The 26,596-nt window shown below is 36.4% G+C and overlaps 1 protein-coding gene across 2 annotated transcripts in view; it reads left to right on the top strand.

The window, feature by feature from the left end:
* Window positions 1–23,614, top strand: part of CCSER1 (coiled-coil serine rich protein 1) — a 770,064-nt gene extending 746,450 nt beyond the window's left edge. For both annotated transcript variants that reach the window (XM_083367020.1, XM_083367021.1), the window contains exon 10: window positions 22,441–23,614. In XM_083367020.1, coding sequence (XP_083223146.1) covers window positions 22,441–22,917 — 477 coding nt within the window. In that variant the 3' untranslated portion in view covers window positions 22,918–23,614. The remainder of the gene's footprint in view (window positions 1–22,440) is intronic.
* The last annotated feature ends 2,982 nt before the right edge of the window (window positions 23,615–26,596 follow it).

Here is a 26,596-nt window from a genome sequence, read left to right as displayed (position 1 = left end):
AAGCTGCAGTGAAGATAGTACCATTTTCCCAAACATTCATTAAATATTTGTAATAATATTATAATCAGGTTTTCCTTTTTTTTAGATCATTCAAAAAAGGAGATGATCTGACCATGGGTCTTTCCAGTTTGTCAGGCTTCATAAAAAATACATCCTGTAAATTTAGAGATGTAACTCAATTCCTTGAATGGACAACAAAATCTTTAGAAGACTTATTTCATTTTGAAAGATATCCACCTATTCCACATGTATAACATGAGTTAAAGTCCATAAAATGAAAAATAATTTTAATTCCTATTCCTTGTCCACATAAACTCTCTTTTTACATGTGTTATATTCCTTTGTTGCAATTGTTTTAACTGTAAAGCCAACAATTTGCCAATTTTCTTCCTACTCCCAGTACATCTTCTCAATACACTTTAATTAATTAATCTAAATAAATTTAAATGGTATAATAAAATGAGCTCCCAATTTAACAAACCTAAGAGCATTTCATGAGTCCAAAGTATAATTTCTAGTATAAATATTCAAAGCTTCCTTTATGTTCTTTGCTAAATTTTCTTAATAAAGACTTGTAAACTATAATCTTATATCAAAGGGATGATTTGAACAGCTGACAGCTGCTCCTCACATTATTATCTTTATTTTTTTTTTAAAAATGTGATTTTTTAAAAAACCCAACAAATACATTTTTACAAAACAAAAACCATATTAACATATCATTCCCTATTAATCTGATACTTTTAGTAAAAGCCAGTGACATTATTTAAATGATATAATCAGAAAAAGTAATTGGACCAATGTGGCACTTCTCAGTTAAGCTAATTATAGATCAAAATATTAAAAAATAGTTTACACAAAAAGCTTGTGCCATATGGAGGTCATTCTGTTTATAAGGACTCAGTTTAAATCCCCAGCCACCTCTAAACAAAACTATTTACAAAACAATGTCTAAAGTGTTCATTTTTCTCTAACTGGATCATAGCAATATATGCAAGCTTCCTCCATCATTAACCATCAAAATTATGTTTTATAGTATCTATCGGTGTCCAAAACCTCTTTCTGAACCATAAGATTTAGAGATTCCCTAGTTAATTTGCCATCCCTCTGGCCATTTTCCAATTATAGAAATCTGATCCATCTACTTTATAGCCAAAATATGCTTTTATCAAGAAGAATGAAAGTTTCTTTCAGAAAAAAACAACTTCAGGATTCCACAACTGCAATTTGTAAAATATCTTTCTTCTCTTAGATACATATGTCAATCAGTTAACCAACCACAATACAACACTGTAATTTAAAATATTATATATTAATATTTTTATTTTATATATTAAAATCAGTGGTGGGATTCAAATATGTGAACAACTGCTTCTCTGTGTGGATGCTGCTTCCGGAAGTCTATTCTGGGCCTGGGCAACAAAAAATTAGCTACCGGTTCTGCTGAACTGGTGCAAACTGGCTGAATCCCACCCCTGATTAAAATGTATAATTCTGTAGACAGAAACTCATTATTCTCATATGCTTGCAACCTAATTGACATTGGGTTCAAAGCAATTGCTTTTGAGGAAACCATTGTCTCTTTTTTCCAAGTTATGTGTTCTTCCCCCAAATTTTAAATTGTCATTTCAGTACAGTTAATTTTCTATATCTTTTAATTTCTTTTTGCAGAGCATCATGTTTTGTTACTAGTGCAATGTAGGAAAAGAATAGGTAAAGCTGGGGAGGGGAGTTAAATGCATCATAAGTTTAGAGTCCTTGCAATCCCCCAATTCCTCCAAGTCCAACCCCACCTGAATTCCATGGACCCTTATTGGTGACAACTTAGTGTTGAACTTTCATTGACCAGATTCTTGTGCATGGGCTTGAATAAATCTTCTATGGTGAAGCCTTACAAATGATCCTGGTTCTTTGTGCCTGACATGCAACCACCTTTGAGGGATAAATAAGAGCATTCTTCTGATAGAATATTGCATGACTCAATACTGAAAGTTTTCTTGCCAATCAGAAAGATTCTCAAATTAGTCTTTATACAATCAAAATAAATTTGTTTCTTATGCTCACTGGATGACTTTTCCAAAAATTCCAAGAACAATTGAGAACAGTTCAATTAACATTTCTGCTTACAAGTTGGTTTTATAAGCAATGCAAAATATTGTTTTCCCCAGCTCACAGAGGGAAACAGAAATAAACATCACCATCTTCCCAGAAGACCAGTGCAGATTGATTACAAAGCTATGGAAATGAGTTTACTTATTTGTATTCTTGATCCATACAATGTAATATATTCTTAGTCCTTAAAACAAAATTTATATTCCAAAATTACATTTTACTCTCTGGTGACAAAGAAGCTCAAAAGCACAATGTGGTTTGAATGAAATCTTTGCAGTCAAACTGTTAAAATAGCAATAATGGATGTGTTGAACCTTGATTAAGTTTCAAAGAGTTGTTATTCAAATAGTGGTCCATCCAGCGAGCACCTATCCATTCACCAAGTTCTGTTTAAGAGTAAACATGAATTACAGCATCCTGTTCTCTGCCACACACAATTATGTTGTGACAATACTCACATTCTATAAAAGCAATCATGGCTATGATTATCATTAAACATATGCAAGAAAAGTTATTCTTCCTTCTGATCAGGAGAACCTGTTGGTCAAAGTTCCACTTTTCCACCTAGTTAATTGTCAGAACTTTATCAGAAAAGGAAATGCAGAAGTATGCTGTACAGATGTGCATTGAAAGAACGGATTTGTAATCTGTGGCTGGAGAAAAATGTAGCTTAGCTCAATATTTTGACACATAAAATCCCACATAAAACTACTGTAAATGCTTAAACAAGAAGTGAGGCTGGAAGGAAACTGAAAGAAAGAACATGTGGAAGATGAATTCCAGTCACAACCAAAGTACATTTAGGATGTGAGTGTTCGCCACTAACCTATGTGGGCATTGAGCACAAGACTTGTGTTCTTTAACAGTTAGGTCTGTTGACTGCTTACCCTGAAGGGCAAAAGAAAGCAAGATGTTTAGCAATCCCTAAACCTACTTGAAGTATAATAGAGAAAACACACATAAATAAACCCACAAGAACCAAAAGCCAGAACCAAGATAATGTATAAAAAGACCATGAAATAATAAAAACAAATATAAAAATGAACTAAAGCAGTTGGTGGGAAATATTAATAGGGAGAAGAGCCATGTGTCAGCTTGATCTGGATAAGGTTACCAGGAGATTAAGCAGGTAGAGATTCATAAGAATGGTCAAAGCTGAAGCAAACAAACAATCATAGTCACATTCACCAGAAAGTACAGTAAATCAGGCCTTAAAGGCCAATGGCTTTTATCTGTTGTACAAGATAATCAGAAATCACAATCTTTAGGGAAGAAGAAAAGTAAGTGTTAAAATCAAAGCTATAATCTCATGCACTTGCTGCTTTTAATTGATCAGTATTAGATTATCTGGATCCAGAACAAGTGTGAAATTCCTACCCAAATGGAATTACAGATATTTTTTAACTTATGACAGTTTGGACCACAATTTCTGTCAAGTGTAGTCATGACATTACCGAAAATAATTTTATAACCATTTTTACCACAGTCATTAAACAAATTTCCCAATTGACATTGTTTATCAGAAACCATTTGGAAGGTCGTAAACCAGCAAGGGGGGGGGCGTGTTGAAACATCACAACTTTAAGGACAGGTCATAGATACCTTTTCCAAGGCCATCATAACTTGGAACCATCATTAAATCAATGATCAGAAGTCAAGGACTGCCTTTATAGCCACGAGGCACAATCCTGTAATTTTACCTCAGCACTTCAGTCTGTACTAAAATACCTTCAACATCCTTTGGAACAAAATTTTATGAAAAATTAAGATGCCAGTATGAAATAGATAGGAAGATACATTATAAACAAGCATGCTATATAAAATGTTTCTTTTTCTTCTCCCAGTTCATTTCCCATCTTTCCAAAATAAATTCTGCTGCAAATCCCAAAAATATTGCTGTCGGAAGAAACATTCAAAAATATTGCCAAAAGATACTACATTGGAACATGTGGTATTTATGAGCCAAGACATTTGGTAGTAATTAAATTTTAAAACCTTGTTTTTCTCCACTGAAATTAATGTCACCAAATTCAAACGCTGACATACTCATTCCCTCCCCCAAAGCTGGAAGCTGTGCTCCTCACCAAATATTGTTGTAAAAAAATGGAATGTATATTTTATGGGCATCTTTATATTTAAGAATTTATACAGTGATGTCCACACACAAAAACACAAACAAGACCTGTTTATCATTTTACATATATTGCTAATTTTATAGCAATTTCTATGAGATCAAGTGCTCTAGTTTGCACTGACTCAGCTAAGCAGAATGGATTACTTGAAAGTAAGGTGTAGCATATCCTTAAAGCAAAGGGTTGAGGTTTTTTTTTTTTCTTTCCAGAAAAGTGGTAGGGAAGAGCCTTGGTGGAGCAGTGGGCTAATGCCTCCTTAAGTAACACCAGCTACCTGCAATTAGTGCAGATTCAAGTCCCACCAGGCTCAAGGTTGACTCAGCCTTCCATCCTTCCGAGGTAGGTAAAATGAGGACCCAGATTGTTGGGGGCAATTAAGCTGACTTTGTAATAATGCCGCTTGGGTGTGTGTGTGAAAGCCCTAACAAGCAGGCATATACATAGAATGAAGGCTATTGCTAAGTACATTGATTTGTGCTTCTTAGATTGTAAGCCGCCCTGAGTCTTCGGAGAAGGGTGGGATATAAATGGGATTTAAAAAAAAATTCATTGGCCTGATTTAGTTATAAAAAAGGGGTAGACCAGAAAAGTGTCCTCCAAAAACTGGCAGCTTGCATGTACTGGCCAGCTAGAGCCCTGTGTGCCATTATAAAGGGAAAACAATCAAAACATGAATGCTTGACAAATTAATCACTGTGGTGCTGCCTTTCTGCACAAGTAGAGAAAGAAGGCATCAGAGCAGTGAGATAGTTAAAATATTAGAGTATCTGCCATTACAGTACTCTCATTGAAAGCCTTTCTTGCAACGATACTGTATGATTGGTGAAACTACTGTACTTTATGCATATACTTTTTGAAATGAAGAATATGCATTAACTCAACTATACAAATCAACCAGTGTTACCTTTCGTAGTGATAGTGATAAAGACTGAATGGAGAATTCAGAGAAAGAGCTGATGTAGAATTTAGGAGCAGAGCTTGAATTAAAGAGAGACAGTGACTTTGACTACCAAATAAAAGCAGCAGGTATGGTAGGTTGAAGAGCCTGTTAGTACTCAGGCACCCCAAATAAATGCTCTTGTTCCCATAAAACATACAGTTCTCTTGCTTTAGAAAGGAGGGAAGAATGTAGGGAAGGTGAGAGAATGCAGCAGAAGAGTCATTAGCATTGATAATCATTGCGTAAGATTGTATTGAGCATTCATCAAATTCCACAGGATTTGGGCTGGTTTTTGCACTGGAACTTGAAGAGCTTGATATCTGGCCAATTCCTAAGGAATAATGATTTAAAGAAAAACCAGGAAGGAAAGGACATGAAGAAATGTCAGCAAATTGTTTGAAATCTTTTGTACTACTTCAAAAAGGCTACTCTTAAACATACAAAGTTAATGAAGTTAAACATCCAACCGCAAGCTTCAGATAAATATTTCCATAATATGCGAATGCAAGTTTGTATTTGAAATTTTTGTAGTATCAAACGCATTTCATTGCCCCACTTTTATCCTCTTTATGAAGTCTCCTGTGTTCTGCATTTATATATATATATATATATATATATATATATATATATAGAGAGAGAGAGAGAGAGAGAGAGAGAGAGAGAGTGTTTTAAATCTAGTGAGGCTGGTATTATAAAATGAAATTTAAAAAAAAACAAAACAAAACACTTCTATCCAGATGAGGAATGTGACATTAATAGGACTCTCTAATGACATGGCTTTTAACTTCTTTTTGATTCAAAATTTGAGAGCCTAAGAGATATTGGTTCAATCCAGCATTAAAACTACAAAACAGGTTCTTTCATTTCCAAATCAAATGCATTAAAGTGGAGGTTATTATTCAAATGAAAAGTATTAAATATAGATTATTTTTCAGTTAAGATACTTCTCCTGTGATATACATAAGGCTGGGAGACAAATTGTAATTATTTTCTCCAAAGTCTTTTTAACCAAATAGTTGGCCGTGTAGCACAAAATCCTGGTGAAATTATCAACTTTCATATCTCTTGATTGCAGTATTCAAACAATATATCCTGAGGGAAGTAATGGTGATTGTCCAGCTTTTGTGTAGATTATGCAATTAGAAATGGGGGATAGGGCTGGAAATAAGCTGATATCAAGATAGAATTATCCCAGACACAGTCACATATAGGTTCTCTCACTCAAATATGAAATATTTGAGAAGGGGCTGAAACTCAGCTGGCCCACATTTATTACTAATTTTATTTATTTATTTTATTTATTAGTTTGCCACCCATTTCAAAGCAACCCTTGAGTGTCATTCTAGGGGATTTACTCTAGAACAGAGGTCCCCAGCCTTTTGGGCACCAGGGACTGGTTCCGTGGAAAGGGGTTTTTCTGCGGCCTGGAGGGTGTGTGGTTTTGTGTGCTGCCTGCATCTCGTGAATGGGGCTTTGCTTGTTTGTGCAAACCGGTTGCTGGCATGCCATGGCCCAGCATGCCTGGCTGAGGAATTCTGGGAGTTGAAGTCCACAAGTCATAAAAGGGCCAAGTTTAAAGACCCCTGCTCCAGTTGATTAGCGATTGCACCCAAGGCACCTAGCATTCTTGATACTATCTTTGCTTTCTTTTTGCACCGTCGTTCTATTTCTGTTTGCTGCCCTTTGTATTTTTTTTATTTTCTCCAGTTGTTTCTGCTGAGTCCAGTAATTGACTCCCATTATCCAGACTTTTTTTTTGTCTTTCTTATTGCTAATTCTTAAGTCTGTGATACTATGGGGCTGATGCTTGTCTCTTTGAATTCATAGTTTGACTGACAATAATTTATTAAATGCATACACCACCTGATTCCCAGTGACTCTCAGCAGTTTACAATTGTTTATAATTGTGAAATTGTAAATCAGGAATGAGGAAGCTTTGCAATCTGAGAGTTGCATTTTGTCTTGCTGTTTTTCTTTAAAGTTGCAGGAACACCACTCAGGATAACCTGACAACAGGGCTAAAATTTGAGAAAGCTTAAACCTAAATCAAAATGCTGCCATGGCCCAATTTTTGGAGGAAGGCAAAAAATGAGAATATCTTCAATCATGACAAAGTTTATTGCATTCATTTTGCTCCATAAGCACCCTAGTCTTGTTCTCCAGATGAAAAAAAAATAAAAATGTGCCCCAACTGACATAAGGGTGCTACAGGTGGCCTAATGGTAATAAAGAACTGCCACTTGTAGTGACTCCAATTAATGCTAAAATGAAACATTTGTGTGCAATAGTGCCATTATTATTTAACAGCTGCTTGATAATGAGAGTTCTTCTCTTATTTAATGTCTGCAATTTACATGAAGCTAATAGGAATTTACCGTACTTTATACTGAACAGAATCAAACCATTGTCCCATCATTGCTTAGTATTCACTCTGCTGATAGTCAGCAAGCTATCCAAAGTTTCAAACAGCTGCTGAATGCCAGTGATTTAACCTATGATCTTCAACAGGAAAAGTAGATGATGTTCAATAAATTCCTGCCCTCCTTTTGCTGTATTTCTTTAAGACTAGCAACAAATCTCAGTACATTTTAGCTTTGCCATTAAAAACTGAAGGGTAACTGTAATTGAAAAAAAATACTGCAAATAGATTGCAGTTTTATCTACCAGCGTGTTCCAAACTGGATTCCTTTAGATCTGTTGCTAGACAACTATAGATGCTCCTCAACTTACAACAGTTCATTTAGTGAATGTTCAAAGTTACAATGGCACTAAAAAAAACAGTGACTTACAGCCTTTTTTCACATTCACAACCGTTGTAGCATCCCCGTGGTCATGTGATCAAAATTCGGAAGCTTGGCAACTGGCTCATATTTATGACGGTTACAGTGTCCCAGGATCTTGTGATCACCTTTTGCAACCTTGTGACAAGCAAAGTTAATGGAGAAGCCAGATTCACTTAACAACCATGTTACTAATTTAATAACTGTAGTGATTTATTTAACAACTGTGGCAGGAAATGTCATTAAAAGGGGCAAAACTCACTTAACAAATGTCTCACTTAACCACATAAATTTTGATCTCAACTGTTGTCATAAATTGAGGACTACCTGTATGGGATAGGAATTCAGGCAGTTAAAAACCAGTGTAATCTGGAAGACGTAAAATACAGAAACATTCCTGTACATTTTCTTGAGATTAAGTCCTATTCTTTCTACAGGACTCATTTCTGAAAGGGGAATATAAATAGCTCCATTAATTTAATCAGGGGAAAAAAACCCTCTGAAAACTGTAGTTGTGTTTTAGCTTGGAACATCCATGTTCCTTCAATTCTTTCTTTAAAAAAAATGTTTGAGGAGGATTATATGACCAAATCATTTTCATTTTTCTTTACAATTTGCCCTGTTCTCAGTCTTTTTATCATTAAACATAAGAAGTGAATCAGTAAAAAGATAATTAGGAAGGTTGGTGTGTTTTTTTGTTTTTGTTTTGTTTTGCTCTTGCATCAGCATCCAACTAGCCCTTTCTTTTATTATGTTGCTTTCACTGTGAAATAGAACTGTCTGTTTAAAATGAAGGGTGCCTCCACATATTAAGCTGGCAAGAAATGAACTGCTTTGTCAAACCTATATGCAATTTATATTCATTTTTCTCTATTTAGTATAAGAAGAGTGCTACTGGATAAAAAACAACAACACAGTTTTATGCAGAGGAACTAGTTTTGGATAAGCCAATATGGACTCTTCCCATTTTATGATGGTCACATAAAATAGTTTGTCACACTATTTTTAGGGGGCACATAGTGAACCTAAGAGAGAAAAAATAATGTCCAGTGCAGAATAATGGAAAACTATCCTTAGAGCAACCTTTCCCATTCTTTCCAGATATGTGAATTCAACTCCTAGTATTCCCCAACCTGCAGGGCAAAATCACAAACTGGAAGGATATCCAAGATGGTGAAGGCTGATATAGATAAGGGCATATCAATATTAATGTTTGCTAGAGGAGTTTAATGGCATAAATGAAGGGTGTGATATATAATTAGCACATCTGGAAAATAGATCACAAAGTGGCTTAAAATCAGTGATATGATATACCATTAGTACTGGCTAAATTGAAGTGGAAGTTTACAGGCTTCCGGTTCCTGTTTTCCAGCGAGCAGTCTGAAGATTCGGAATGCCGAGCCCTTCGGCTGAAATTTTCTTTGGGACCCTAAGGGGCCAGAACCCACCTTGAAGGAAGGAAATCCCAGGGACTTAGGAGAGATGGCGGTCTCCCCGAACGGTCCAGGAGAAGCCTCCCAGAAACCAACAGAAGAAAAGGCTGGCTAACTCCATGTCCAGCCATAGTTGGAGACAATGGAAGCCATAAGCTTTTAAACTAAGCGGATTTTAAACAGCATGCTTGAATCTTGGTAAGAATATTGATTTTCTCTATCCTACCTATTTTCCTGAAGAAGAAAGTTCCAAAAATAAGAGATCTCCAGAAAAAGGGGGGGATTTTACTCCCTCCTTTTGGTTACCAGAAGTGGTGAAACTTACCCTTTAGAGAGAGAAAAAAGACTAGAAACAGCTAAAAAAATGAGCAAATGCTGATACCTACTGGTGGGTGAGGATTTTTTTTTCTTCGACCCTCAAAGTTCTTAGAAAATGCAGCTGTGTAAACAAAGTGAGAGTAACAAATCTGAAGCAATGTATACTTTACAAAAGGAAACATGATAAGCGGCAACAATCTCAAAGGACAATGATTTTAAACTACTAAGAAATACAGAACAACCTTGAGACTATGAATCAACTTATCTCCAACTTAATTTCATTCCAAGAAATATCCCAGGAAAATACAGTAGAGATGACTGAACATAATTCTGAGGATAGAGACTTAAAGGTGGAACTGTATAAAATAAAAAATCATGATTTAATTCAAATGGGAAATATTTCAACACGTCCAAGCAACTTTGAAGATAAGGAACAGAATGAGAAAAAATACTTTTCAGGGAAACGAATGATGCAGCAAAACATACTGATTAACAAAGGCAATGGCCAGAGAAAAAAGATTAAAATGGAAATCAAGAAAATAGATGATGGGACTTATCAGAGAGAATACTTAAAAAAAGAAACATTTGTTTGAATATATGGCTAAAAATGGAAAAACGTTGGAATATATTACTCTTAGAGAGGTGATTTTTTTGTTGTTAAATACAATAAGAAACACTTGTTTGAATATGGCTAAAGAAATGGGAAAACAATATATTACTCTTAGAGGGATGGACTTTTTTAAATTAATACAATATGGGTTTTTTTCTTTTTCCTTTCTGTAAAAGGAAAAAAAAGTCGAAATGATTTAAACAAAGCAAACAATTTAGTTATTTAAATGTGATAAGAAAAACATAAAAAATGTGTTTTGAATGAGAGTTAAAGGATTAGATGATTAGATCTACTGAATGGAATGCTTAAAGTTTAAATAGATTAAATACATTCTCATCTATGGTCAAAAAGAATAAGAAATTGAGGGAATAAATATATATTAAATTAGGAGGGATACATGTTTTAAGTCGTATGTTATTTTTTGTATCTCAGTGCTTTTATCTTTTTATCTTTTTTCTTCTTTCTTCTTCTTTTTCTCTTTTTTGTCTCTCCTCTTTTCTTTTCTCTTTCTACTTTTTTACTTATTGATTAAGAAATATAAAAGTATGAGAGGGCTTATATGGAAAAATAGAATTAAATCCACCAATGTAAATGTAGTTAATTGTTGAAAAAATTGTCACTAGTAAGAATATTTAGAATTGGGGGGGGGAGAGAAATAAGCTGAAATAAGCACGGTAGCAGGATTTATTTATTTATTTTTTTATTTAGTTACATTTATATACCGCCTTATTCCCTGAGGACTCAGGGTGGTTTACAGGGAATTAAAAAATCCACCATACAAAAGTTAAAAAACCAAATTAAAAAATATTAAAATTGACCCTGTATACTTAAAACCCCAATTAAAAATTTCTCCTCAGCCTGGGCCTGAGAGCTCAAAGAGCCAGGTCTTCAGGCCCCGGCGGAATGATCGGAGGTCGGGGGCAGTCCTCAGCTCCACCGGCAGCTGGTTCCAGAGGGCAGGCGCTCCCACTGAGAAGGCCCTATCCCTGGGTGTCACCCGCCGGCAATCTCTCACCGGCGGCACCCTGAGCAGACCCTCCCTGTGGGAGTGCACTGGGTGAAGGGCGTTTGATGCCGGCAGTAAGGCAATTAAAATGACAAATAGGATTATTGGAAAAACTATATACTTAATTGTTGTTAATCAAAATCATGAGAATTGTTTTAATTTAATGTTTTGCAAGGAAAGATACTTTGGGGAAAGGGGAAATCAAAGGAAATTAACATATGGAATATAGATTATAGAAATTAATTGTTAAAGATGGTCTTATAAATGTTACCCAGACAACATACTGTTTACAAATTACTGAATGATTTATGTTATGTTAAAAAATACCAATAAAATATATACCAAAAAGAAAGAAGTGGAAGTTTACAATGAATGGAAGTTGATTGGGATTGAATATCAGCTGTTTTATAATATTCACACATATCTGTCTCTAGGGCCTGAGATTATTGATAAATTTAGCCCGTTAAACTCCTGAAAAATACTGGCTCTCCAAAGTCTTAGTGAAAATTTATTTTCAGTTCTCCATAGTACAGACTATTGTTTACTGATGCCAGAGGTGGAATCTAGAATTTCATAGTGAAGATGGTGATATTGATAAATTCTTATATGGCAAAACTTAGCATTGTTAAAATAAATCAGCCGTGCACTGAATATTATTATTTTGCACTGAAAGTCCTTATGAAGACATAATGTTTCTCAGCATTTTGAGAATCTGCAATGCAGTGACATATTAAAAAAAAGTTATTTGGACAAGTAGTGAGAAATATAAGTCACACAAACTTACCCATTAGTTTCAAAAACTTGTCCATTTATTTCATTGAAAGATTATAGTAGAATACCTGGTTATCTGTTTGTTTTTTTAATTAGAAAATTAATTAAACTTTTGGCATAAATACTAAAAGCTCCTGTTATTTGTCTAGCTAGTGTTACAGAGTCAATCTCTTTGAATATTAGTATTTCTTTAACTAAGAACATACAGTCAAGCCACCCCAAAGGACTTATTAAAGTAAATTCATGTACAGAACCAAATCAAAGGATGGTGATGGTTTGATTAGACATCAATAAAACCAGCAGTTAATAACAAACAGAAATTAAAAATACATCCAACCCTAAGATATTTTTTATACATTGTTTCTATGTTCTTGGGATAATATTGAAACAATGCTTGCACCGTTGGAAGAATGGTGTGGAAAGAAAAGAAGCTGTGTGTAATTTGAGCAATATACTTTATGTGTAATAGACATGCCTTGAGTGTAATTGCCCAAAGTATTTTCCATTAAGAATGAATGGAAAATTAAAAAGTCGTATTTGTGTCCAGAATTCCTAACTGTGTTTGGAATGGACATTGTTCACTTTGATGGAATATACTTTGAATTAAAGAAAGCAATTTTCTACAATCCTTGTTAGTTTGTTAAACAATACAATACAATTTTATTTCATTTCCTTATATACTGGCTTGATTATTTTTATAAATAACTCAAGGAAGCAAACACACCTAATAATCCCTCCTCCTGTTTCCCTTTTTGGGCTGAGAGAGTGTGACTGATACAGTCACCCAGTCAGCTTTTATGGCTAAAGCTGAACTAAAACTCACAGACTCCTGATGATTGGCTCAGTGTCACCCAGTGGAGTTTCATGATTCAGACAGAACTAGAACTCAAAGTCTCCTGGTTTCTAGCCAGCTGCCTGATCACTAGACCAAATTGGTTTACCTTTAATTTAAATTGCTCTTTACATGGCGCGCGCGCACACACACACACACACACACACAAACAAACAAACAAACAAAGAGAGCCCTACAATCTTTCTTTAGAATTCCAGAGCTCATATTGGAGGAAGGGACAATAATGAAATTAATTTGCCAAACTACAAACTGGAAAAACCTCAAATGATTCTAGGCTGCCTCAGCTGAGAAGTGGAGATGACTTCAAGAGGACATGCTCCTAAAAAAATATTGCATTGTAAGACGTCTTCAAGGCATGGCAAGCGGGATTTGAGAACAAGCCATTTATAAACTATTTCATAGCTTTGGAAGATCTTAGATATTAAATTAGGAAATGAAAATTGGAGAATGCAGCCTAATAAACCTTCTTTCCCCTTCTGTATTGTTCTAAACCATTGAGCACCCTGCTGAGTTTACAGGTGGTAAATTTACCAGTTGCGCCTTATTTCAGGGGAACCTGAAGCTTCTTTACTATGTGTTATTTGGGTGAATGAGACTCTCCCCCCCCCCCCAGCTAGGCAGATATTGCCAGAAGGAAGTTGATCAATGGAAGCGGATTCAGGTTGTAAAAAATACAGTTGATGGTTTAGGTGCATCCCAAAATCAATAAACAAGAACAGGTCTTAACAAACTAAAATGAAGAACTATTACTTAGTCTAGCTAAATTACATTATGTTGGATCATTTGCTGTACTGAATGCTGGTGGGCATGAAACCAAGGCACTGTACAAATTAAGCAGCTGACATGCTGACAGATGGGATACATACTATGGAGCTGATTTTAACTGGTAAATTAAACTGGTGCTGGTAAATTAGATCTGCAGTTCCATAAACTGTCAGGGCTACAAAAGCTGTTTAAAATTGTATGAATATATAAAAGGGGTTGAGCAGTTTTCCTTTTTATCTCCTTTCTATGAAATTATTAGTGTTAATTACATTAGATCACGAACTAATGCAGAGTGAAATATTTCTGTTTATGGCTTTGACCCCTTGTCCCAAAGGTCCTTTTTTCCAAAAAGCAACTGAACTTTCTTGTTTTTTTTTTCCTTTGAAAACCTTTTGCTTCTCATCCAAGAAGCTTCTTTCCTTACCTTTCTCCTTGGATTGCTCCTGTGAAAAATAAATTGATCAATATGTCAAGACTCTAGAAAGGGTACAGAGAAGAGCAACAAAGATGATTAGGGGGCTGGAGGCTAAAACATATAGGGAACGGTTGCTGGAATTGGGTACGTGTAGTTTAATGAAGAGAAGGGTGAGGGGTGACATGATAGCAGTGTTCCAATATCTCAGGGGCTACCACAAAGAAGAGGGAGTCAAGCTATTCTCCAAAGCACCTGAAAGCAGGACAAGAAGCAACGGATGGAAACTAGTCAAGGAGAGAAGCAACCTAGAACTAAGGAGAAACTTCCTGACAGTTAGAACAATTAACCAGTGGAACAACCTGCCTCCAGAGGTGGTGAATGCTCCAACACTGGAGGTTTTTAAGAAGAGACTGGACAGCCATTTGCCTGAAATGGTATAAGGTTTCCTGCCTGAGCAGGGGGTTGGACTAGATGACCTCCAAGGTCCCTTCCTTCTTCTTCTTCTTCTTCTTCTTCTTCTTCTTCTTCTTCTTCTTCTTCTTCTTCTTCTTCTTCTTCTTCTTCTTCTTCTTCTTCTTATTATTATTATTATTATTATTATTATTATTATTATTATTATTATTATTAAATTTATATCAGTCTGTGGTAGCTTATTATGACTGACCCATTCTTACTTTTGCAATGCTGTAATTCTTCAAACACTAGTATTCTATTGATTGCCATGTTGCTCATTTCTTCAGCTTGTATTTTGTTGTTTTATCTGCAATTGCACTTAAATGAAGGGCAACATACATATTTATAATATGAGCAACTGCATGTATTCCTTTAAAAGTCTTCATAGTCTTTCCTTTAATTTTCTCCTTCAGCCAGGTTTTCCAACCCTAATTTAAGTGTTACTTCCTATCATGAACACCCAGCTCTGATTTTGACATGTAGTTTTACTTGAGTTGAACTTCGCCCATTTGACTTACTTTGGTTCTTTCTTTTGCTGGAATATTTTTCACTATGGCTCTTTTACCAAAGATATTCTTGAACAAAACATCCCCATCTGCAGTCAGCATGTGTCAGTGACTCACTCAGCACTTTTCAAAATAAACAGCTACTAATGAAGCTAAGGAACAATATGAGAGAAAGGGTACCAAACATGCAGCTTTGGGGGATCCCTGAACCCACAGCTCTGAAAATCAAAAAAACTTTGGTGGCTTCTCTAAATTTACTTCCAAATGTCTTTATATGATTACTTAAATGAAACTGAAATGAATGTACAAAAAGATTTCCACTGTGCCTGTTTGCACAGGCACTGGGGAAATAATAATTGGAGGTTTGAAGCCTATGGAGATGCTAGACCCAGATAAAAGAAAAGAACAAAGCTCAATTTTTTTATTGAGAAAACACAGCTTTGTTATATGTCTAGTGAATAGGAAGACAACCTTCTCCGCATTATCCTGCCTCTTAAGCTGCCTGCCAAGCCCATCCTGGTACACAATGAGTTTTTACTTTATACATTAGAATTAACATCTCCTCTCTGGCATGATCCATAGCACATATGCAAAAAGAATTCCTTAGTTCCTCTTTTTTTGTGAGAGATAAAATATTTGGGCTCTTTTGGAAAACTCGGCTAAAGAAGATGTGTTATGCCAAGGTATGGAGCAGAAATAAAGAGCAAAGATACTTTTCTTATTAAATTTGGAATACGTCAGAACTATTTTTCAAGTCGTAAATTGGCATTGAAGTAATACCTATTCCAAGGTCTCTGTTCTCTAGTGAAATCAAGAAAAGTTAACTAAGAACAGTGATAAGTAATATTTTTATGTATTTGTTTCTAAATCTAATACTTTGCCTCTGGTGATTATTGGCTCTATTCAAATTTAGTCTTTGTGTATTTATGCAAATTGGCAACTATTTACATTACAGATGCTTCTCCATCACAGCAAGCCAGAATTGTCTCGAGATATGCTTAGATTCATATACCTTCCTGCATTTTTTTTTTCTGCAGGATGTTCTTCTAAATTGCTAGGTAGGATTTAAACAGGCCCTTTCTCCATCACTGATTATTCTCACATGTAGCTACTTAACATTAAAAAGGTCTTTTGGAAATAATCTCTATTTTTTTCCTTTCCTTTCATTCTTCAAATAATATTCAATTAATTACAATATACTGTGGACTCTATTTTTCACAAAGGAGAAGGGATGGAAGGGCTGATTTCCTCTGACAAAAAAAACATATTCTTTCTTTCTTTTTTATTGTTTGTTGCAAAGTCACCCAGAAATTCAGACTGCATTTGGCATTTTTTTCCACCTATTGAGTTCTTCCCAAGGACCTGGGATAGGCAAATAATAATGTTTTGAAGTGTTAGAAGTGTTGTTGCATTATAAGCTGTTCCGAGTAAAGCTGACTTTTGCAATTGATGGTAAATTTGTCAATGCTGATGGTGTTCAAGTGGTGCTCCAGTTGTTCTGGATTGCACCCAAGCCCCTTGTTACTTTGTTTCTTTTGCCACAGTTTTTCTATATATATAAAATGGAGAGATATGAGACTTTTAGGTTTAACCCTAGTCCATAAGGTAAAAGAACGGAATTCTCAGTCTCCTTCAGCCTTGTTATTGTGTCTTGAGAATTATGTGCAAGCGTTAACGTAATTCTAAAAAGGATTGTGTGCGAGCCTTACTGTAGCTGACCACAGCTATGATGTCTTTATGTGTGGGCCAATCTGTGCTACGCCCATAGCATAAGGAAGATTGAGCATTGAAATGTAAGAGAAGTAAATAGTAGAGAGAATGCATTAGTGAATGAAAGGAAAGAAAAAAAGTTTGTGTCTGGGAAACTAATAGAAAGAAGAAGGGTGCAATAGTTCTGAATGAAGTTGGCTTAATCTTGTAAAGTGGAGGATACCTGGAGGAAAGTGAAAGTATAGATTTAATTACAAATGGAACAGCTAAAGTATATGTCATAAAGTAGGGGTTCCCAACCAGAGGTGCTCGTTTCCCCCTGGGGGTGTGGGACAATATTCCAAGGGGTGCAAAAACCTAGGTTTTCAAAATTATAGTGTAGATGCATAATTCATTGCCATTATTTTGAACTTTTGTAAGGGATGCGAGAATATACCAGAAGCATTCTAGCGATGCGGGGTACAGAAAAGGTTGGGAACCGCTTTCATAAAGCATGAACTGCTGGCATGCAAATTGTTGTGGGGTCATACAAAAATGAGAGATCATAGGCTGATAACCATTCTGGCGGAAACTATGCAATAAGGAATAACAGAAAATAAAATAAAATATGGATATGCCTCACATAAAGAGGGGTAGCGGTCTTCATGTAACATGTGAATGAAGACTCTATTCTTGCTTGATGGTTAGAAAATGCTATTGTCTATTCTAGTCCAGCAGTATGTTCTGATAGCGACCAACCAACTGCACAAGGCAACCCAGATGGCTTTCAGAAAATAGTGACACTGCCATCAACACTAATAGCCATTGATAGTCAGCACCACAATTCAGGGTAATAGGGATTCATTTGATAAAGCACCTTATGTAATCGGCACAATTTAGATCAAGGCTGTATGAGAAATCGTCATCCGTAAAATTTGGAAACCAAACTGTTGCTATATTATTTTTCTTCAGCAAGTTACAAGAAATATATGACTGAGAAAATGTATTATATGTTTCTTTCTTTAGAGATAGGATGCAATAAAGTGAAAAGGCTTGAACTATAAATACATTTTGTGTAAATAGGCATGAGGCTTTTGCCCATATTTACCAAGTGATTTCCACTCCAATAAATTCATGAATATGAATTGAAAAAATTAACACATTAAAGTCAAAGGTAGATTGGTTTGAATGTGAAGTGAATTACTGCAGGTTGTGTATAAATAGCAAAAAAACCCACAGAAGTAGTGGATGAATATTTGAATGTGTACTAAAGATAAGGGAATGGAAGAAGAAATGTTATGCTCTACAAATGCTGTTAAGAAGGTCACAGGTAGTATGTTGTCTGTTACAAGGAATTAATGTTTGTCAGAAGAAATGAAAATGTGTAAGAGACAAGAAGTGAAAGTTGGGTAAATTAATTTGGAAAAAATACAAAAGTAAGGAGAATGCAGTGGCAGTGGATTACTTAAGTATATGTGTAGAAATAGATGAACAATGAATTAGTGCAGAATGGATTGGTACAAAATTAATACATCAAGACAACTTTGCTATAGTATAAAGAGAATAAATATTATATCATAACAGAAATATGAAAAGGAAGAGTGTGTAGGTCAAGGTGTCAAACTCGCCACGTCACATGATGTGTTGTGACATATCACAACTATTTCCGCATTGCCAGAGCTGGTGTGGGTGTGGCCTTTGCATGATGAAACCAGCCAGGCTGGCAGTTTGACACCCCTGGTGTAGTTCAAGAGAAACTAGGATTGTAGAGGCATGGTTAAATGGAGAACAACAATAACAACAAATAGAGGTAATGAAAGAAGCAGTGTTTGGACAAAGAAAAAACAGATTTTTTTCTTACAATCAGTTGAGCCTAATTCTCAAAGACCTTCTGGAAAGTCCCTACAATTTTCTTAGCAAGGTTTGTCATTGCCTTTTTCCTAGGCCTGGGAGAAAGTGACTGGCTCAAGGTCACTCAGCTCACATTGTGCCTAAAGTGGGATTAGAATTCCCACTTTATAGTCTCCTAATTTCTCCTAGTCTCCAGCCTGGTCCTGTAACTACAACACCAAACAGGCTCCCAGGGATAATTTAGCAGGATATAAATGTATGAAGACAAAGAGTGAATAGTTTCGTGAGAATTAGATTTAACTGTTTTTCCTTATCTCATGTTGTCATTCCTTCGGCTTACTATTTCTTACCGTTTGCAATTTTCAGAATGTTAGAATGTGGAAAATAGTGATGGGCATGGGTATGACTGTGTAGATTTTATCTCCACTAAAAAGTTTCTGAGCTGCATATTGTATGTTGGTGAAGATTATGTATAGAGAGCAAGTTTGTTGTATTGGCAGAGGCATCAGGCTAGAAACCTGGGTGACCTTGGGCAATTCACACTTTCTCAGCCCTAGGAGGCAAAAAGAAAAAAAAAGTTAATATAGCCCATGGTAGTTTATCATTTATCAACATCATTTAGTCTCTCTATCGCTGCCATTTGTCCAATAGTTATCAGAAGGGCAGATGACTTAAAAGCTGGGTCCAGACAACACAGTAAATCATAGTTAGCTGCATTGTGGTTTATTGAATTTTTGTAAGCTTCCATGGCTCTACCAACCAACACTTAGCTATAAAAAAAGGAACTGAGGTAATCCCTGTTCAGTTGCTTGTAGTCTGCATAGCATACAGGAACAGATCACCTTATCTCTGAAATTGGCAGCTTCAGTTGACAGTGAAAGGATAGGAAAACTGTTGTCTAGATTACAATCACTAAATCTTGAAGCCCAACATTACCCAAACTATATTTGGTTACTCTATGCTGACTGAGGAAGTCTGGGAGTTGAAGTCCACAAGTCATAAAGGGCCCAAGTTTGAAGACCCCTGGTTTACACAAAGGTTGTGACTCTTCTGGGTAATACTGCTGAGTGTCAGTATATCTGACAATATTGTTGTGATTCAGGGTCAGCCTGTGGGTTCGGCAGTTGGGTCGGACGAATCAGAGGAGGATGGGGGTGTTGAAGACCTTGCTGAGGGGGTTGAAGATCTTGCTGATGATAGCCCTCAGGCAGGCCCCTCCCACTTGGTCACCATGGAGACCCAGCTGTGTGAGCCTGACAGTGTGGATGAAGATGACCCACAGCTGGCCCTGTTCAAGGACGCCCGACGCAGGAGGCAGTCAAGTAGGAGTAAACAGAAGAAGGTTGTGGGGCTTCTCGGAAGGAGGCAGAGAGAGGCCACACCCTAAACTCTTTATAAAGGGAATGTTTGGGGAGGGCTGGTTTGCTGAAAGCAACTGCTCAGATAGTGTTTCAAAGCTCCTGTATCTTGGTACGTGTCTTGTTTGTTTTTTGTAGTAATAAATTTGGCAGACGTCATTCCAACCTCTTGCCGTTTGTAAAGGGGTTGCCTTTTCTGCAAGGCCAGTAGCAGGCTGGTACAGAACAAATATCTCATTTGCCACCCTTGTGGCTCTATTTGTTTTATTGGATTTTCATAATTTAGAAAAGGAAGCTGGTATGCTGCAAACCAAAGTGAAACGTGCTACAGCTTGGGAAGGTTTATACCTTTTAATAAAATTTGTCAGGAAAGGCACTACCAAATTTGTTTTGATTGTTTGGCTAGTGAATCCGTATGGATCAATATCCATAGAAAACCTCTTTATACTGCAAACCAACTCACCTTGAAAGCATTAAGGTCTTAGTAGTACTGAAGAAAGACTGGATTAGCCTACTTCTTATAGCCTCAACATTTGCTTAATGCTCTCTCTCTTTTTTTTAAATTCCATTTATATCCCGCCCTTCTCCGAAGACTCAGGGCGGCTTACAAGCTTAGCAGTAGCCTTCATTCTATGTATATGCCTGCTTATTAGGGCTTTCATACACCTCCCAAGCGGCATTATTACAAAGTCAGCTTAATTGCCCCCAACAATCTGGGTCCTCATTTTACCTACCTCGGAAGGATGGAAGGCTGAGTCAACCTTGAGCCTGGTGGGATGCGAACCTGCAGTAATTGCAGGCAGCTGGTGTTACTTAAGGAGGCATCAGCCCACTGCTCCACCAAGGCTTTGCTCCTTTGTAAGTTACAATTTCAGAAAATCAAAAGTTGGAAGGGACTTCCAATCACTACTTTTCCTGCTCTGTCTTATTAGTCAGGATAATCTGCTAGTTCACTGCTAAAGGATGCTTTATAAGTTCCATGTAATTAATCATTTTTTGTCGTTAAATTTATTACATTTGTTGAATTAACAAATTTAATATTGTTAAATTTCTAGTGTAAAAAGCTGGTTAGTATTTTGTACTTGATTTTTTTTTTCATTTTGATGAACTTGACTGAAGGTACAAAGAGAAAAAAAAAAACATCCCTGTGTTTTCAGTTTTCACTGGCTGCTTGCATACCTAGGCAACTTCATAGACAGGTGCAAATGAGAAAATGTGGTAATTAGAGAATAATTAAATAACATAAAGGGACAAGTACAAAAGATAGCTGGTTCTCATATTACAGCCTGGGACTTTAGAACGGTAATATCTGCAGGTTTTTGTTCTAACTTCAGAAAGAATTGAGAAGCATAACATGTTAATTGCAGTATGACATACCTTTTAAATAACACCCTTAGAAGTTGGCATGGTCCCTATCTGGGTAAGGTCATAAAATTCAGTAGGTCATTTGATGATCTGCTTTACAAACGGCATAATTTATGACCATCATTCCGGGCTCAATTACAATTATAGGTGGAGGACAGACAGTACTTTAAATTGGACAACTGTTCTGAAGAAGAATCTTGGGATCCAAATTATATAACTGCACTAAAGAATGCCAAACAACAACATAAGAAAAATCTTATGGTTTGGAATGAATATTTGATAAATATATTAACGTATTATTAGAAGTTATTAATGAATTTGGTGTTACAAGACTAGAACAATGTTTCCTGTTTTTACTGCTTCCATCCATTGGAAGCAGTAAATTGATTCTTTCTTTGGTAAAAAATAAATTTGGTAAAAAATAGATTCTTTCTTTGGTAAAAAATATACCCCAGATTTTGTTTCTTTTAAAGTTGAATCCTCTAATATTCTTTATATTTGTAGGGAAATATCAGATATTGGTGTTTGTTGCTATTTTATTTATTTATATTTATATTTCATATTTTTAAAATTGCCTATCTCCCTCAAAGAGAGGCTCCCAAGCAATAAAAGATGAATCAAAATTGACATTAAAATTAAAAATTAAATTAGGGTTAAAATTTTAAATGATAGAATAATGATAATTAAACATTGAAACGAGGAAAAAAAATTGAAGGCCAGTTAACACTGGACTGTTACAGATAGGAGGCTAATGCAAAATTGGTGAAAACCAGTGCTTTTTTTTGTAAAAGAACAAGGTGCCGGAACTCACACATGTCATACAACCCACCTTGCCCTACCCTACAAGGTTCCATCCAAAAAAGGTGCCGGAACTCCGTTCTGAGCATTCTATGAGAAAAAAAGCCCTGGTGAAAACACACCCAGTTGTGTAGCTATGGTTTGGGTGTGTGTCATGTATGTGTTTCTCTTTGAGAGCGGGCAACTAAATTTCATTTTTGATGCATGCCGTTGTGACCACAGTAAAAAAATGACAATAAATATCTTATCTTTTTCTCCTTCCCTTTTCTGTTTCCTTTGCTCCAGGCTACATACCTAAACAAAATGGTGAGCCAAACTCTCAACACAAAGGACAAAAGATCAGTACATACACCCACAGAGGACCATTTTAAGTATTCGTCAGGCAACCAAACCACTTCCTGTGACAACAAAAGCTGCCAGTTGCCAAGTGTCTGTCTCGGCAACCTCCTGAAGGAAAAAGAAATAGTGGAAGCTATCAAGCATACACAAGACTCTTATGAAGTCCTCTCTTCTGAAGTTAACCACAATGGCTTAGCAGGAGTCATGCAAAGCATATCAAAATCAACAGCCAAGGCTGATAATGGCACCATTTTTCCTGGCCCTCCAAAAGATCAACCTCGACAACACTCTACTTTCCTTGGAAGGCTTGGACAGCCCCCAAGAGGACCAATCTCTTTGCACATGTACAGCAGGAAAAACGTGTTCCTTCACCACAATCTTCACACATCTGAACTTCAGACTTTAGGCCAGCAAGATGGGTAAATAGAATCAGCACATATTTATTCAGGTGGACAATTGAACTGACTTTGATTCTTTTCAGCTGCTGCTACCCATTTGTTTTACCTTTTATAATGGCTGTTTCTGAAATTGGAGCTTTTTCCTGTAAAATAGAGACAAGGACTGGGTGGGGAAGGATAGGGGAGCTAGCATGTTGACTTTAATGAGTAATTGAAATGGGTTTTTTTTCCAGAATTTTCCAGATTGTAAATTCCAAATTTAGTGAAGTTGATGATATAACTGCCTTTTCCTACTGAATGGATGGGACACCTTGACTGAATATCCAGAAGAGATCCAACATTCTATTTTTACTTTTGCTGACCATCACTTGATTACTTACAACTTCTGAAGCATATATCAAATAGCATTTCTGTTCTTTTAATAATGAAAATGTGGATGTAAATGTGAGGAATGAATAGAAATAGTAACAATGTCATGGTTCCGACAGATGAATCTCTTCAAAAGAACTTTGAGGCATTGCTTTCCTTAAATAATCTTTTATTCGAGAAACAAAGTATCAGCACTACATAGTTGAAGCCAAAAACTGAATTCCCCTCCCCTAATTAACAGTCATAAATCACATTCCCCAATTAACTTGAAGCGTGGGCTTTCTCCCCATCTCTCCTGCTCACCAAATTATCAATTCTGGACCTAATAACCTTGGGTTCCCACGGCTGAGTTATTATTGTTATGACTACCTAGACTCTCATCCACGTTCCCCCTTCCAGCATCAACGAACTCTAAAAGTGATAGAGAAAATTGGGGTAAGAAGATGATTGTAGTCTTTGGGATTTTCCATTTTGCTTTGCTTTTATATATATCAATCAGAAGTTGTTTGCTCTTTTCATATCAGTTTCATTTATACAAAAAACAGAAGAAGACAAAAATCTAGGTCTATATAAATCATATAAAATTTAATTTGAAATGCTGATTCAAAGTGGAAAATCAGTCCAGTTATCTTTGGACATTTGCATTGATTCAGCCAACTGAATCAGTTCAATTTGATTAGAGAAAAAGTGGATTTTGCACATGAGCAGAAGTGTTTAAATCATCCAAATTGATTTAGGGGCACACAATCACATTTCAAAAAAAATCTGAAAAAACATTTTCATTTGATTTAGAATTTAGCCGAATTACCTTCAGATCAAATATCCAAATATCTTCAGAATTTTCTTCTTATTTTGGCTCCAAAAATAGAATTAAGTAGTATCAAAACCACTTAAGATTTGATTTAGCTTTCAAGTCTCAGTATCAGCAATCATTTTGCTCCTGCTCTTTTGTCAAAATGGTAGGGACTCACTTGAGAGGGACGTGGTGGCTCAGTGGGTTAGGACACTGAGCTTGTCGATCAGATGGTCATCAGTTTGGTGGATCGAATCCCGAGTGCCACGTAACAGGGTGAGCACCTGTTACTCATCCCAGCTTCTGCCAACCTAGCAGTTCGAAAGCACGTAAAAATGCAAGTAGAAAAATAGGGACCACTACGGTGGGAAGGTAACAGCGTTCCGTGCACCTTTGGCGTCTAGTCATGCCGGCCACATGACCATGGAGACGTCCCCGGACAAGCGCTGGCTCTTCAGCTTTGAAACGGAGATGAGCACCAGCCCCTAGAGTTGGAAATGACTAGCACGCATGTGCGGGGGAACCTTTACCTTTTTACTTAGGGACTCACTTGGGTTGTGACTGCATTATTTGTGGCATAAATACTTGAATTAAAATGTCCTAATGTTGATGGAGTCCAACATCAATCAGTTTAGTTATCATGGATTGTTAATAACAGCTGGCTTCGCACATACTCATGTACAGACATGTAGACCACTGCAACTTAATTTGCTATTCATAACCAAATTGTTGCAAGTCAGAATATTTTGTCAGAACTTGCACCACCACATTAAATAACCACATTAGTAAGGGCATCAAATCAGCCAATTGATTACAAAAGAATAATAGTCCATGAGTTCTTGATTTTGTTACTTTTAATATCTAAATGAGTCAAGGTGGATAATGTGCAATAAAGAATTGTAAACATTGTTGAACAATATTGTAAGTTCTCACCCTGATTGTGCAAAATTTATCTAGATAACATACCCAGCTTACCTTTACAGAAACCATTTGGGTCTCATTTTATGGCAGAGAAGTGTTACATGTAAAATTAAAACTCACAGATGTACATACAACCGTACTCAGAAGAATTCAACTACAAGGGCTTCAACTGTTTGTATCTTCTCACAATTGATGTTTGTATCTTTCACTTATTTAGCTTTGTAAACTCCACTTATTGTCTGGGAAGGACAATTGAATGCTAATTAGTTTTCCTTTATCTGGTTGGTGTGTTTATATTTGCCCAAACTAACTGTTGCATACAGAGGGATAGTGACTTTTAATAACGTAAAACAAGGTAAAATTAGAAGTATCTCCTGGAGTCAATTAATTTATAACATACCATGAATTCAAAGTAAGCAAAATTCAGAAGACTACTTTCACTTAATTCAGTATATACAGTATCCCTCCCCCCCCATCAGTTTGATAAGAGACATGGTAAGAAATTTTTAAACTTCTGTTCATGAGGGTTCTGTTTCAGAATAATTTGGGGGGGAAAATAGAAACCCCACTTTATAAAATGCATTTTTCCTCACATTTTGCCTATGGTTTAGAAATGGTGCGATTCTGTGCATGTTTACCATAAATTAAGCCCTAGGGCCTAGTGCAGGGGTAGGCAACCTCGGCTCTTTTATGACTCATGGACTTCAACTCCCAGAATTCCTGAGCCAGCCAAGCTGGCTCAGGAATTCTGGGAGTTGAAGTCCATGAGTCATAAAAGAGCTGAGGTTGCCTACCCCTGGCCTAGTGTATCAACTGGCATAGGCACCTTTATGTCTGGTTAAGACTGTATTTGGCAATAGCAACTGGACACAAGATCAAGCTATGTGTTATATAGTAACACCAGTGTTTTATTTTCAGAGAAAAAGATACAAAATGGATATTGGTACTGTTCTTGGAACAGCAGTATGGGGAGAGGCTTATCCCTTCCTTCCCCCAAAACAGCCTCATCCCCATTCCACCCCCCCCACCCCCCAAAAATCACTCCCCATGCAACCACAAAACATAGGTTGTATCTTATGGCTTAATACAGGAGTCTTCAAACTTGGCCCTTTTATGACTTGTGGACTTCAACTCCCAGAATTCCTCAGCCACCGTTGAGGAATTGGGAGTTGAAGTCCACAAGTCATAAAAGGGCCAAGTTTGAAGACCCCTGGCTTAATACAACAGGCTGCTTGACATAGCGTACTAGGACAGTGGTCCAGTTCTTATTCGTGCTCTTTAAACTCACATGGGTTACTGGTTACAGAGTCAGGCATGGCCCAGATTTGCTGCTTCCATGAAGCTGCCTATAATCACAACCTACCCTAACTCCCAGTTTTTTTATGAGAACAAATTCGTGAGAAATGTCCTTCAGGTAAAGTGAATGATTAAAAGTTGCATCAGCTGTAGTGTGGAGATTCTGCTTTTTATTCCTAGCCCTCTATACCTAGCTGGCACTGAGTAAAGTCTTTTTAAAAGGTCTGGGCACTACTTTGTGGGCTTTCTTCAAACCTCCATTAATCTCACCCAGTTGTTGTTTATAGATAGTCCTCGACTTATACCAGTTCATTTAGTGACCCTT

This window comes from Vipera ursinii, assembly GCF_947247035.1.
Source record: "Vipera ursinii genome assembly, chromosome: 7".
In the NCBI taxonomy this organism is placed as follows: domain Eukaryota; kingdom Metazoa; phylum Chordata; class Lepidosauria; order Squamata; family Viperidae; genus Vipera; species Vipera ursinii.
Note: the sequence above shows the minus strand (reverse complement) of the source record. Positions and strands in the feature narration are given on the sequence as shown.